We start from the raw sequence: 14,532 nt of genomic DNA, 5'->3' as shown, positions 1-14,532 counted from the left end.
TTGACAGCAGTTATAATAATTGGCTGTGCCACCCTACCCTTAATTAATGCAATTTTTCCATCACCTTTAACCCTCTTTTCCCCCTCCCTCCCACCCCAGTAACCATTAGTAAACTTTGGTCTCTATAAATTTGCCTTTTCTTATCTTTTTATGTAAGTGAGGTCGTTCAATATTTGTCCTTTTGTGGTTGTCTTATTTCACTCAGGATAATGTCTTCAAGCTCCATACTTATTGTAGCATGTATCAAGACTTTGTTTCTCCTACTGACTGAGTCGTATTCCACTGTATGTGTGTACCACATTTTGTTTATCCGTTTATCTGTTGATGGGCACTTGTCTCCATCTCTTGGCTATGGTGAATAGTGCTGTAGTGAACATTGTTGTACAAGTCTTTTTTTGAGTCTCTGCTTTCAAGCCTTTTGGGTATATACCTATTTGCTGGATCATATGGGAGTCCTATTTTTAGTTTTTTGAGGAACTGCCACGCTATTTTCCACAATGGCTGTACCGTTTTGACTTCTACCAGCAATGGATAAGGGTTCCAATTTCCCCACATCCTCACCAGCTTTTTTTTTTTTTTTTTAACTGTCCTAGTGGGAGTGAAATGATATCTCATTGTGGTTTTGATTTGCATCTCTCTGATGGCTAATGGGTTTGAGCATCTTTTCATGGGTTTGATGGCCATTTGAATATCCTCTTCGGTGAAATGTCTGTTCAGGTCCAGGCACTGTTTTTACTTTACTTGTATGACTGTGCGGGAGCCTTAAAACAGCCCTTTGAAATTGAACATTCAAATATTCAAGTGAATATTATCCCCATTTTACTGATGACTAAACCATATCTTGAAAAATCAGGATACAGAGTTGTGTGTTCTTATGCATATGTTCAAAGGAAATTGCAAAATGGTAATTACCATGTTATGGTAGTAAGGTTATGTGAATTTTTTTCCCTTTTAACTTTTTACAGTCAGCTATTTGAAGGAAGAACCATGGTTGATTTTAAACTCTGTTACGTGGCAAACAATAGATTTGTGTGATTAAAAATGGTTATAATTATTGAAATAAAAGAAAAGCAGTGCATCTCAATTAGTTTTTGAACCTGGTTATTCTGTAACATGTAATAATTAGAGTTACAAGAAATAATAGTGTAAATGGGCCAGGACTTTTTCAGAGACCATTTCCCTTTTTTCACTAATTCCTGTGGCACAGCTTTCTGTAGTCACCAAATTTTTGAGATTTCCATCAGAACCTTTATTAAGAGAAAATAAATAGTAAGAAAAAAGTGGTTAATACAAAAGCTTCTAAATATTCCACATTCTAGTACCATTTTAATAAATGATTTTCCAAAATGCTTATATGTTTTGTTTCACAAGCTTTTAAATATGCCGTTTGAATTTTTTCTAATTGCCTCACTTGAGGGTAAATAGAATTCACCGTTCATTTTATTTCTTTCTAAGAAACATTGCCACATATCAGCTTAGAAATTAGATTTTAGTGACCCAGAGAGTCCTCAGCCCTTATTTCTGCTAAGTGGAAACTGACGTTGCTGTTGAATCTTCCGGAAGTATCCTGTATCGACCTCCCACACACATACAGAGGTTAATTTATTACTTCGAGGGGCTTATTATTTTTTCTTAATTTTATTAAATTTCTATTAATATCAGGTTAAAATTGTTTTTCTTAAATACTTTGTACCCCCACCTCATTTATTGTGTTCATTTTAACAAAGCCTGCCCTATGTATAGAAACCTGATACAGTTCCTCCCAGTAATTTCTTCTCTGGGTTTTCATAAAGAGAACAATAAGTTGTAATGGACAATGTCTTTAACAATGTCCTTCTAATAAACACAGTAATAACGCTTCAGGACCGAGGCTGATTGCCCTCTTAACAGTTAAGGACGTAACCCAAAGCCAAGTCATAAAAGACCATTTTGTGAAAGGTCAGAGAAATGCCTTATTGAGGACGCAGTGCTTTGTGAAAGGCCACCTTGACCCTAGAGTCGAATTTAGATGTTGATAAGGATAAAAGAATTGTCCTTCACTCATTGTCTAGGGAACACAGAGCTCCTGTTAAAGATGACAGAAAAATTTGGAAATGGTAATGGTTGAACAGGACAATAAACATAATGTCACTAACTGTACATGTGAAGAGTGTTGAAATGGCAAATATTTTGTTGCATATGTATTGACCGCAATCCAAAAAGAAGAAACCACAAAAAGAAAAAAAAAAGGAATTGTCCTTCAGGAAGTTCTCTCTGAATTTATTTCTTACAATTGATCTTTTGATGAAAACGGAAGAGTAGAGAGTTTCAGGTAGAATTTCCTGGCAGCACGTGACATGTAAATAGGGAAGATCCAAATGCCCTGTGACAGTCAAGGTCAAGGTAAGACTGATACTAAAGAACCTGACAAGGACTCATGTTTAATGAGGTGGCTTAGCACCCCCCTGTTGGGTTGAGAGACTCAATAGGGCAGTGTTCTCAGACTTTCCCACTTCAGCAACAGCTTAGAAAGTCCACACATTTCCACGCTCCGTGTAGTAAATCCCTGTTATGTGTTCTTGCAGCCTAACCGTCTAGTTTTAGAACTGAGGAAAAAAAATAAGCACAAAAATCGTTTTGCCTGAGGTCACGCAGAATGTTTATTTCCCATGTCTGGAACCTGTGTTAGATGAACATTTACATTTTATCAAATAATAGCAACTGGCAGATGTACAATTTATGAAATTCTTGAACGTACCCTGCTGGGAGGAAATGAGGATAATGTCTGAGCGTGGGGAGAAAGGCCGGTGATTGCATGGGGTCACGGCTCCTGTCCTCACTGCCGGGTCTCCTGACTTTGAACCCTTGCTTGGAGCACACTACTGTGCTTACATTCCCACACTTAGCTTGAAGCTTAATGTCAGGTGTTTATTCACTTTTTTTTAAATACTTAATAATGTAATATTTGCTACAAAGGTAAGAGTATACACTATGTATATGTAAGTTATGGGTCAGAATGATAACGCAAATACTCAGGAACCTACTATTTAACTATGCCATACATTTAAGTCACTAAAGAATGTATCCTGTTTGCCTCTGCAGTTTAAGTCACTAACCAAAAGCCAAACCCATTGCCATCGAGTTGATTCTGACTCATAGCAATCCTATAGGACAGAGTAGAACTGCCCCATGTGGTTTCCAAGGAGCAGCTGGTGGATGCAAACTGCGGACTTTTTGGCTAGCAGCCAAGGTCTTAACCAGTATGCCACGAGAGTTCTTAAGTCACTAAAGATGTTATTAAATATGTACCGTACGTGCGCAAGGTGCTGTATTAGGTATTGCTGGAATCCTAAGACTGTTCTGATACTTGTCCTTTCTAGCATCTCTGGATGTGAACTGAAGGAGAGTTGGCACCAAAGTCAGAGTTGAGTTTTCGATAAAGAATTAAGAAAGAACATACTGACCACAAAGCACTTTTGGCTTTTATTGGTGAGCAGGTTGCCGTTTGCTCTCTCCAGCCAGGCTCAGCGTTATTTCTCCTTTCTTAGCCAGCCGCCTGTCGCTGGACCCAGCATATGTGCATCAGAACTAAGTGCTGCTTGGGTACATGCCGTGTTTATTCATCAGAAAAAGGAAGTGTGTGTGTCTTCACCTTTGGGAGGATTCTGGGTACCTTTTTAAAGTTTGGTGTTTTGTTTTTGCTGCAGCAGTACACAAATTCGTCAGACTTCGTGAGCATAAATTGTTTGCCTTTAGCTTTCCTAATTTGGGGATCTACTTCTTAACCTCATTTCTTAAAATTTGTAAAAAAAAAAAAAATTTTTTTTTTTTTTTTTTAAATTTGTGAAAATCTTCTAATACTGGTCTAGGAGTCAGTTATATTCATTTAGTCAAGTAGCCATTGCTATATATTGAGAAGCTCCTATGTGGAGTAAAGAGCCCTGGTGGTACAGTGGTTAAGAGCTTGGCTGCTACCCAAAGGATGGCAGTTCGAATCTACCAGCTGTTCCTTAGAAACCCTCTGGAGCAGATCTGCTCTGTCCGATAGGGTCACTGTGAGTTGGAATCAACTCAACGGCAACGGGTTTGGTTTTGTTTGGGGACGCTGTGTGGTTAGAGTGATTGATTGCTAACTGAAAGGTGGGTAGTTCGAAACCACCAGTAGCTCCTCAGGAGAGAGGTGTGGCTGTCTGCTTCTGTAGAGAGTTACAGCCTTGGAAACCCTATGGGGTCACTGTGAGTTGGGATCGACTCAATGGAAGTGGGTTTGGTTTTGGTTGTGTGGTCTTTAAAGCGCCAGTGAAAAATCTTCATTTTTGTCTGTTTAGAACGGTACCAAACCCCCACTGGATGCAGATGTAAACTTGGAAGCAGTTGCTGGTGACCTTCGCTGTGATTGCTATACGTAAGTATGTAAACCTCCAGTCGGTGAACTCTCTGAGGCCGTTGCTTCATCTGTAAAATGAGGAGAAATGCTGTCCACTTCACAAGGTTCTCGGGAGGGTTAAATGAAGTCTCCTACAAAGCACGTAATACAGTGTCTGCCTGTTCCATGCAGCTTCTTTCCTGGAGAAGGGAGTAGCCATTTTGAGCCTCCGAAGGAGTTCCTGGGAATAGGGAATTCTTTCATATGGTTCTTGGTACTCAGCTGCCCTAACCACCATTGAGGCCTTCACACATTCTGTCTGTTCTAGCTGAATGTTTGAGCAGACGTGTCACTACTAGCTGCCGTGTTGCCCGGGTGTTTCAGCACCTAACAGAATAACCTGCTTATGCCGCATTTGCCAAGGCTCGCAGTGCATTTTCCACAGCACACCTGGTAACGTCCACACAGCCGATAGGAAAAGCAGAAAGTCAGGCATTTCTGCCTTCAGCTTTCATATGTTCGTCCTTACTGTTGTTTAGGTTTTTTTCTTCATATGGTTTTAAGTAAATTTTGTGAACTTTCCCGATTTGGGACACAAGGGAAGAAATGAAACTGAAGTTTAACGGAGACATCTCCCCCTCGAGCTTGTTGTATAAGCCCTATTGATTGTGCACACGGTTCCCCCAGGGCAAGTCCAAATAGTGTGGGACTTCCCAAAGCCAAGTGAGTGGGTGTTTTCTTCAGAAGTCTGTTATTCAGCAATGTAAGTTTATATCCAGAGAAAGATACCCACTGGCAGTAATACAGGCACACTGGGTTATTTCCAGATACACCCTCATCCGTGTACCCTCATCCGTAATCACGGCTCGCTTCGTAAGGACAGTGATTCTCAAGAAGGGGAAACAATTAGAGTCCCAGACCATGCAGTGAGGGGCTGCATGAAATCCCCTGCCTCCCTTTGAGGAGAATTCACATCTTCCCCTGGGTGGGTGTCCAACCTTCTTAATTAAATTGTCTTGCTACTGTAGGAAAAGAAAAAAGACAAAGGCAAGTCATTTACACCTTTGGGTGCTAAAGTCAGAAGAAAAGATTTTCTTTCAGTGAGTAGCAGAGGCAGTTTCGATGACAGAATCTTCCGGATTATACCAAGTAGGGCGTCAGCCTATAAAGGGGTTAGGGTTCAAATTAAATGGTTGCATTTGATTTTAATGCCGCTGTCATCACAGTTTGGACCCTTGGTGGCACAGTGGTTAAAAGCTCAGCTGCTAACCAAAATTCGGCAATCCGAACCCACCGGCTACTCTTTGGAAACCCTGTGGGGCAGTCCTACCCTCTCCTAGAGAATTGCTATCGGTCGGAGTCACTCGATGACAGTGGGTTTTTGGTCATGACAGTCTGAGAGATAACGTACTAACTAGCATAGTCTTCAGCTACCCGTTGACGTTAGTTTAGGTTGTCTCTGCACCAGTGTTAAGTTTAACGTTAAGAAGTGAATACCTCAGCATGCATGTTATGATTAAATAATTTTATAATTCTAGCACTTAACCAAAAGAAACATTGGATTCAGTTAATAATTTAAGCTTTGTGGGTCTTTAATTTTATATGTTATGTAGATTACCAACCTTACATAATAGTATCTAGAAATGAGGTTTTATCCCCAAATTCGACCTTTTTCTCAAAGAGTCTTTAAAAAGAATTCTCTTAAAGCTGTAATGCAGTGAAACCCCAGTCAGCACGAGTGTCTTTAGGTGAACTCAGAGCTCTGCTGACTCAGAATATTATTGTATGAATAACTACATAAACGAAGACCTGCGAGTTCTTGTTATGTTTTTAATAACTTATAATGTGTCCACTCAGCGTGAGCCTGAATCAGGTTCATCAAAGACTTTCTAGCCTTTATACTTTCCCCTTTTCAACTTGGGGCCATAAATGACTTTTTATGTAAGCTTATTTTGTTGTTGTTAGGTGCCATCGAGTCGGTTCCGACTCATAGCAACCCTATACACAACAGAACGAAACACTGCTTGGTCCTGAGCCATCCTTACAGTCGTTGTCATGCTTGAGCTCACTGTTGCAGCCACTGTGTCAGTCCACCTCACTGAGGGTCTTCCTCTTTTCCGCTGACCCTGTACTCTGCCAAGCATGATGTCCTTCTCTAGGGACTGCTTCCTCCTGACAACAGGTCCAGAGTATGGAAGACGCAGTCTCGCCGTCCTTGCCTCTAAGGAGCACTCTGGCTATACTTCTTCTCAGACAGATTTGTCCGTTCTTTTGGCAGTCCGTGGTCTATTCCCATGAGCAGGTAATACACGTCAAGAGTTCAGCTGCTACCAAGAGTCTGAATCCTCCAGCCGCTCCTCGGAGACCCTGTGGGGCAGGTCTGCTCTGTCCTGTAGGGTTGCTTTCTGTGAGTCAGAGTAGACTCGACGGCAGCAAGTTTGTTTTGTTTTTTTAGGTAATATGCGAATGTGCCAGCCAGCACCTTCACATAGCTCTGGTAAATGGAAATATTATAAAAAAAACTTTAAAACTCTTTTAACGTTTAAAAGATAATTTTTAGACGTTTCTACTGATTGGATGTTTTAGACTTTTTGACACTGACGTGATCACAGGGAAACCCGGAAGAGCCGGATCCTGACGGCACTGCCTTGTCTCTCTGGCTCTCCCGAGTTTTCCGCCTTTGACGGGGGGCACTGTTCTGTCACGTATTTTAGTGGAAGATATTTGAGTTTTCCTTCTCTGACAGCTCTCCACCTTACATAGGTTCTGGCTTTAGCAGTTTTTACTGTATCTGTGGCTAATGAAATAGGACTATTTATGGTTCGTGGCCTTGTTTCCTCCATCGTTTCTCTCCTAAAGATTAGGTTAAATATTGTAAGCTAAAGACTCTTTCCCGCTGTTCGTAATCAGTTTATCCACCTTTATTGGTCAGTTTCTTTCCTAATTTTTTAACATGTGATTTAATAGAAAATTGCTATCAGACTTCGTCCTGTTCTTTTGCAATGTCTACGAGTAAATAAACAAGAACACCTCTCTTTTTGTAGGGGCGCAGATCTCTCTGCGTTGGTGCGGGAAGCTTCTCTCTGTGCCCTGAGACAGGAAATGGCGAGACAGAAGAGTGGAAATGAAAAAGGTATGATTCTCCCAGGCTCTCTACTCTCACGATCGCTCTGGATGCTTAAAACCCCCGCTGACCTGGCAAATAACCACGGCTTCATTTTCTAACATCTATTATCTGTGATAGTAAAGCCGATTTTTTCTGATGAGACCTTTAAAAACTGTTCTGGAATTCTCTGCGACCTTTGTGGCTGACAGCTATAAAAGCAGCAAAGCTCTTCAGTGCGTCTCTAATAGAGTTTTATATCTTGTCTTCACATCCAGTGATTAGATTTAAGCACGGTCCTCATCGTTAGTTTGGTCTGCCATTTCAGGAAAACCTTCTCGTTCTTTTGCTAAGGCGATATCTCCTTGCCTGTTAAAATGCAGTTTAAATCAGAGAGCTTAGAAAACACACACACACACACAAGAAGTGAAAATTGAAATAACTTTCAATATATGGAGACTTGCCTTTCAAAATATAAAATCGATGTGTTTTATTGTGTGATGGTCTGGAGCCATCTCAACAGCTTTGCACCATCCTTCACATTTGACAGTGTCTTTGCTTTTAGTGTTTGGGTATGTAGGTTTTAAACAAGAAAGATTCATCTGTGACCTACCTCCCACCATGCCAACCACAGAAACAGCTTTTTCTTTGCTCGGTTTCTGTGACAGCTGTTTGATCATTTGCACTTTATGGCTGTCTCTCTTGCTTTGTAGCCAAGTGGAATACTTTTCTTCAAAAAGACTCACCTGTCTACTTCTGTACTTTAAAGTTCAAGTTTACGTTGGTCTCCTTTTGTTCAATAAGCTGCCAAAAGATAGCTTTTAAAATTTGTATTGATTTTCCATTTTTTCTTTTCCCTTTTTTCTTCACTACCAAGAATCTTAGAACTAAATTTTGTTTCCAGTTACAGCAGCTGTTCTTAGCTCGGATTTGTCAACACACGTATTTTCATTATGAAGTTCCTGGTTTTTTGTTGTTAATTTTAAAGTTCAATTATCTGAACTTTTATTTTAAGCCACTTTACATTCTTTTTTGGGAATGGGTGGGATGTGAGTCAACAAAATTTAGGATATCTTGTAAAAAAACATCATGTGGTGGAGTGCTGCCTGGGAGCTGAATCTCAAAGATGACCATCTTGGAGTCTGTTTTGTCGCTAAAAATCAACAGGCCCTGAACGTGTATTGTCTGCTGCTAGTAATCCTGTTTGGATGTTAGTACAGAAATACATAAAGAGCTCTGTTGGCGTAGTGTGGAAACCCTGGTGGTGTAGTGGTTAAGTGCTACAGCTGCTAACCAAGAGATGGGCAGTTCGAATCCGCCAGGCGCTCCTTGGAAACTCTATGAGGCAGTTCTACTCTGTCTTATAGGTTGCTATGAGTCGGAATCGACTCGATGGCAGTGGGTGGGCAGGCATAGTGGTTAAGTGCTCGACTGCTAACCAAATGTCCGTCAGCAGTTCGAACCCACTGGCAGCTTCATGGGAGAAAGATGTGGCAGTCTGCTTCATATGCTGTTGCTAGGTGCCGTGGAGTTGGTTCCAACTCATAGCGACCCTCTGTACAACAGAACGAAACACTGCCCAGTCATGTGCCATCCTCACAATTTTTGTTATGCTTGAGCCCATCGTTGCAGCCACTGTGTCAGTCCATCTCATTGAGGGTCTTCCTCTTTTTTGCTTTCCTTGTACTTTACCAAGCATGATGTCCTTCTCCAGGGACTGGTCCCCTCCTGATAATAGGTCCAAAGTATGTGAGACAAAGTCTTACCATCCTTGCTTCTAAGGAGCATTCTGGCTGTACTTCTTCCAAGACAGATTTGTTTTCCTGGCAGGCCATGGTATATTCAGTATTCTTCACCAACCCCGTAATTCAGAGCTTTCACATGCATATGAGGCCATTGAAAACACCATGGCTTAGGTCAGGGGTGCCTTTGTCCTTGAAGTGACATCTTTCCTTTTTAACATTTTAAAGAGGTGTTTTGCAGCAGATTTGCCTGTAAAGATTACAGCTTTGGAAATCCTATGGGGCAGTAGTACGCCGTCCTGTAAAGTTGCTATGAGTTGAAGTCAACTCACTGGCAGTGGGGTTTATTTGTGTGTGTGTGTGTGTGTGTGTGTGTGTGTGTGTATGGGGGGGGTCTAAGAATGGGGTTTATGTCTATATATGTATGTATCTGTATACATATATATATACATAAATATACATATATATACATACATATATACATTTATACATATATATATATATAAAACCCATTGCCATCAAGTTGATTCTGACTCATAGCGACCCTATAAGACAGAGTAGAACTGCCTCATGTGGCTTCCAAGGAGCGGCTGGTTTCTATGAACTGCCGACCTTTTGGCTAGCAGCCATAGCTCTTAACCACTACCACCAGGCCCCATATATATAAAACAAATTATGACTTCCTGCTTTGCTGCAGCTTTCACTTCCCAATACCTCTGTTGTATAGGGGCTTTGTGTTGATAGCTTATCTTACTAAAACTGAAATCAGGAATGTCACTCAACTTGCATTTTATTTTGTTGTTAGGTAAATGTACTACCTATTATCTGTGTAGGAGGTTTACTGTTTTAAATATAAATTGTCATGTACGTTGTCATACTAACATTCTAAACCAAGCCTCATTTAACATTTAACTATTTGATTTACTTATGTAATGGCATAACCTTTGTAAAGAATTGCAACCTTCTTTTAATCCAGTGTTAGGATAACTCCATAACATCTAATTATTATAGAATTCTACCTTTTCATTCCCACTTAAATTTTCTCAAATTGTCTTAAAAAGAGAACAATTCTGGTTCTTCTTCATAAGCATCACCATTAAGTTAAGGTGAACAAAGCAGAGAGGGCCTACAAAAGGGCACCTGTCTGTGAGTGGTAGAGAGTGTATCTTTGGGTGATACTGGATTCAAATCTGATGCACAGAATATATCTGGCTTGGATACTGTTCTGAAACGAATACAGCCTATCCCATCGCTAATCTCATCAGTGTTCCCTTTAGACTTGGATGTCTCTCAAGAGGAACTAAATCACAGTCAGCCTACTCTACCACGATTTGTCTGTTTATGTATTTGCTCCACAGGGGAACTCAAGATTAGTCTTAAACACTTTGAAGAAGCCTTCAAGAAAGTAAAACCCTCTGTGTCAAAAAAGGTAAGAGATGCTCTTAAATGTATAGAGAGAAAAAGACTAGAGTTGAGAACAGTAGTTATGAACTCATGAATTGTGAAACTCCCTTTTACAGATTAATTTTATGTACTATCTGTTTTTCCTGAAGTGGAAAGAAATTGCATGTTACACTTTGACCCCAAACAAGCAAAACAGTTGTGTTCATCAGAATGTTCTTGAAAGATTTTAAGTTTGCGTGTTTCTTGGAGACTGAAGCACAGCTCTCCTTACTGGATTGTCCACTGCCTACTTCAGAGAGAATGAATGGCGTCTTGTACGGGCTTCCACAGTCTCAGAATGTTTAATCAGTTTCATTCAAGTATTAGTTGACCTACCACACCCTTTCTAACAAATGGTTTCTTATCTTCTCAGAGCTGGACTGTACCCAAACTAAGCCCTAGAGACTTACCTGTGCATTTCAGGGAAGTGAAAGTACCTTCAGTCTTGGGTAGGGGAAAGATTTAAAAAATCACTGTGGTTTTTCCTTACATAAAATGCCAAGTTTTACATATTTATTTCTGACCGGGTTGAGGTATCATGTTTGTAATAAGTAAAAATGGTTGCTATTTTTTTTTTTATTAAATGAAGTCACTTTATTGTGACACTTACAAAGAGGGTTGGCAGGTAAATACCTAACGCAAAAAAGTCTTGAATTGGATGCTGTTGGGTATGCTTTTTACATTTGGATATCTTATTGTGTCAGGGGAGTTCCTGGTGTGTCTTCACCTTGTAATATTTGTGACCTTTAAAGATACACACCTGAGTCCCTGCGTGGTGTAAACTGTTAACATGCTCAGCTGCTAACTGAAAGGTTGGAGATTTGAGTCCACTCAGAGACGCTTTGGAAGAAAGGCCTGGCAAGCTACTTCTGAAAAATCAGCCACCGAAAACCCTATGGAGCACAGTTCTACTCTGACACACCTGGGGTCACCATGAGTCGAAATGGACTCAGTGGCAACTGGTTTTTTGTTTCCAGACTCCTGGAAGTTTAATATGCCTTAGTGATAAGAACCTATTTGTTGACATGCTTTAAATAACTGGCCATTTATTTTACCCAGAACTGCATTTCTTCTTATTATGCTTATTGACTGAAAACTATAAGTCAGAGTCCAAAACAGTTGCATGTAATGGGTTGCCATGTTGCAGTGCCATAGGTCCTGGCCTAAATGTTCTTCACTGACCAACTCACCACTCTAACTAAAATAACGAGCTGAGAGGTTTGGGCTGGCAGTGGTATTTTTTAGGCATATGACTGACTTCTTTTTCAGCAAGAGTAAAGTAAAAAAGTCTTTTAGCATTAAAGGAAAAACAGCCTGCCTTGACCTCTCAGGCATTTTCGTATGCCAGAAAAAATGCTTTATTTTACTGAACATTTTGTAATAAAGTCTTATTAGTTAAAATCAAAGTACAGTTTTGTAGTTAATATCATTGGCCCTTTTTATTCTGATCAGCAATAGACTAGTTTTAAAGTGTCTTCCCAAAGATTTAGTAATTAAAAAAAATTTTTTTTAATTGATACTATTTCTTACCGACAGCCGGAGTTTTTTTTTTTAATTAATTTTTATTGTGCTTTAAGTGAAAGTTTACAAATCAGGTCAGTCTCTCATATAAAAATTTACATCCACCTTGCAATACAGTCCTAATTGCTCACCCCTAATGAGACAGCACAGTCCTTCTCTCCACTATCTCTCTTCGTGTCCATTTGGGCAGCTTCTGGCCCCCTCTACCCTCTCATCTCCCTTCCAGACAGGAGATGCCAACATAGTCTCATGTGTCTATTTGATCCAAGAAGCTCACTCCTCACCAGTATCATTTTCTATCCCATATTCCAGTCCAATCCCTGTCTGAAGAGTTGGCTTTGGGAATGGTTCCTGTTTTGGGCTAGCAGAAGGTCTCGGGACCGTGGCCTCTGGGGTCCCTCTAGTCTCAGTCTGACCATTAAGTCTGGTCTTTTTATGAGAATTTGGGATCTGTATCCCACTACTCTCCTGCTCCCTCAGGGGTTCTCTGTTGTGTTCCAGCATGCGTTTTGAAGCTTTTCAAGTACCAGAATATATTGCCATAGCTCCGCGTTTGCAGTCACATCCACTGACCTTGCGTTTATAATTCTAAACTGAACTTACATACAGCAGTGCACACATCATGAGTGTACACTTCTCTGAGCTTTAACAAATGTAAAAGTTCTAAACCATCATCCCAATCAAGGTATAGAAACATTTTTATCACTCCAGGAAGCTCCGTTGTGTTCCATTATAGTCAATCCCTTGCCAGACCCCACTTAGGCAACCACTGATCTGATTTCTGTCACCAGACTTTAATTTTGCCTGTTGTAGAGCTTTATACAGATGAAATAATATATATCCTTTCATATCTGGCTTCTTTTGCCCGGCATAATGTTTTTGAGATTCACCCATGTTGTTTTATTTCTCAGTCTTTTGATCCTTCCTCTTCCTGAGTAGTATTCCATTGTTTGAGTATACCACAGTTTGTTTATCCATTCACCTGTTGGTGGACACTTGTGTTGTTTTTAGTTTTTGGCTTTTATGAGTAAAGCTTCTCCAAACATTTGTATATATATGTGTCTACATTTGTGTGAACATGTGTGTTTATTTCATTTGGGTAAATAACTAGAAGAGGAATTGCTGAGTTACATGGTAAGTGTATTTTTAACTGTATAGGAAACTGCCAAGGTGTTTTCCAAAGTGGTTGTATCATTTTGCATTTCATGAGGGTTCCAGTTGCTCCACTTCCTCACCAATTCTTGAGTATCGTCAGTCTTTAATTTTAGCCATTCTAGTGGATGTCAGATAGTATCCCATTGTGGTTTAAATTTGTATTTCTCTGATGACTAAAATTTTGAGCGTATTTCCATATGCTTGTTGGTCATTTGGATAACTCTTGTGTCCACTTCTTTTTCCCTTTTTAAAAAAAATTGAATTGTTTGTCTTATTGTTGACTTGGAAACCCTGGTGGCGTAGTAGTTAAGTGCTACCAAAGGGTAGGCAGTTCGAATCCACCAGGTGCTCCTTGGAAACTCTATGGGGCAGTTCTACTCTACCCTATAGGGTTGCTATGAGTCAGAATCGACTCGACAGCACTGGGTTTGGTTTTTTGGTTTCTGTTGACTTGTACAAACTCTTAATATATCCTGAATACAAGTCTTTTATCAGATATACATGCTGAGGATATTTTCTTCTAATCTGTGGTCTACCTTTTTCTTTTCTTTTTTTGAATATTGTGTTTTAGGGGAAAGTTTACACAGGAAATTAGATTTCCATTCAACAATTCATACACAAATCGTTCTGTGACATCGGTTACAATCCCCATTGTGTGTCGGTACTCTTAACCGTTTCTATCCCAGTTTTCCTGTACATCCTTGCCTTCTCATCTTTGCTTTTGTGTAAATTTTGACCGTTTGGTCTCATATAGTTGATTGTTTAAAGGAGCACATTCTTTTTTTTTTTTTAATTAACTTTTATTGAGCTTCAAGTGAACGTTTACAAATCAAGTCAGACTGTCACATATAAGTTTATATACACCTTACTCCGTACTCCCACTTGCTCTCCCCCTAATGAGTCAGCCCTTCCAGTCTCTCCTTTCGTGGCAATTTTGCCAGCTTCCCACTCTCTCTATCCTCCCGTCCCCCCTCCAGACAGGAGATGCCAACACAGTCTCAAGTGTCCACCTGATATAATTAGCTCACTCTTCATCAGCATCTCTCTCCTACCCACTGTCCAGTCCCTTTCATGTCTGATGAGTTGTCTTCAGGAATGGTTCCTGTCCTGTGCCAACAGAAGGTTTGGGGACCATGACCGCCGGGATTCCTCTAGCCTCAGTCAGACCATTAAGTATGGTCTTTTTATGAGAATTTGGGGTCTGCATCCCACTGATCTCCTGC

The 14,532-nt window shown here is 40.2% G+C and overlaps 1 protein-coding gene across 3 annotated transcripts in view; it reads left to right on the top strand.

Moving 5' to 3' along the window:
• Positions 1–14,532, top strand: part of NVL (nuclear VCP like) — a 135,158-nt gene that overhangs the window by 101,658 nt on the left and 18,968 nt on the right. For all 3 annotated transcript variants that reach the window (XM_049868154.1, XM_049868152.1, XM_049868153.1), the window contains 3 exons: positions 4,308–4,384; positions 7,390–7,478; positions 10,549–10,619. In XM_049868154.1, the coding sequence (XP_049724111.1) occupies positions 4,308–4,384; positions 7,390–7,478; positions 10,549–10,619 (237 nt within the window). The remainder of the gene's footprint in view (positions 1–4,307; positions 4,385–7,389; positions 7,479–10,548; positions 10,620–14,532) is intronic.

The sequence above is a fragment of the Elephas maximus genome, chromosome 24 (assembly GCF_024166365.1).
Source record: "Elephas maximus indicus isolate mEleMax1 chromosome 24, mEleMax1 primary haplotype, whole genome shotgun sequence".
NCBI lineage: Eukaryota > Metazoa > Chordata > Mammalia > Proboscidea > Elephantidae > Elephas > Elephas maximus.
The sequence above is the reverse complement of the archived record's forward strand: the minus strand, read 5'-3'. Positions and strand labels throughout refer to the sequence as shown.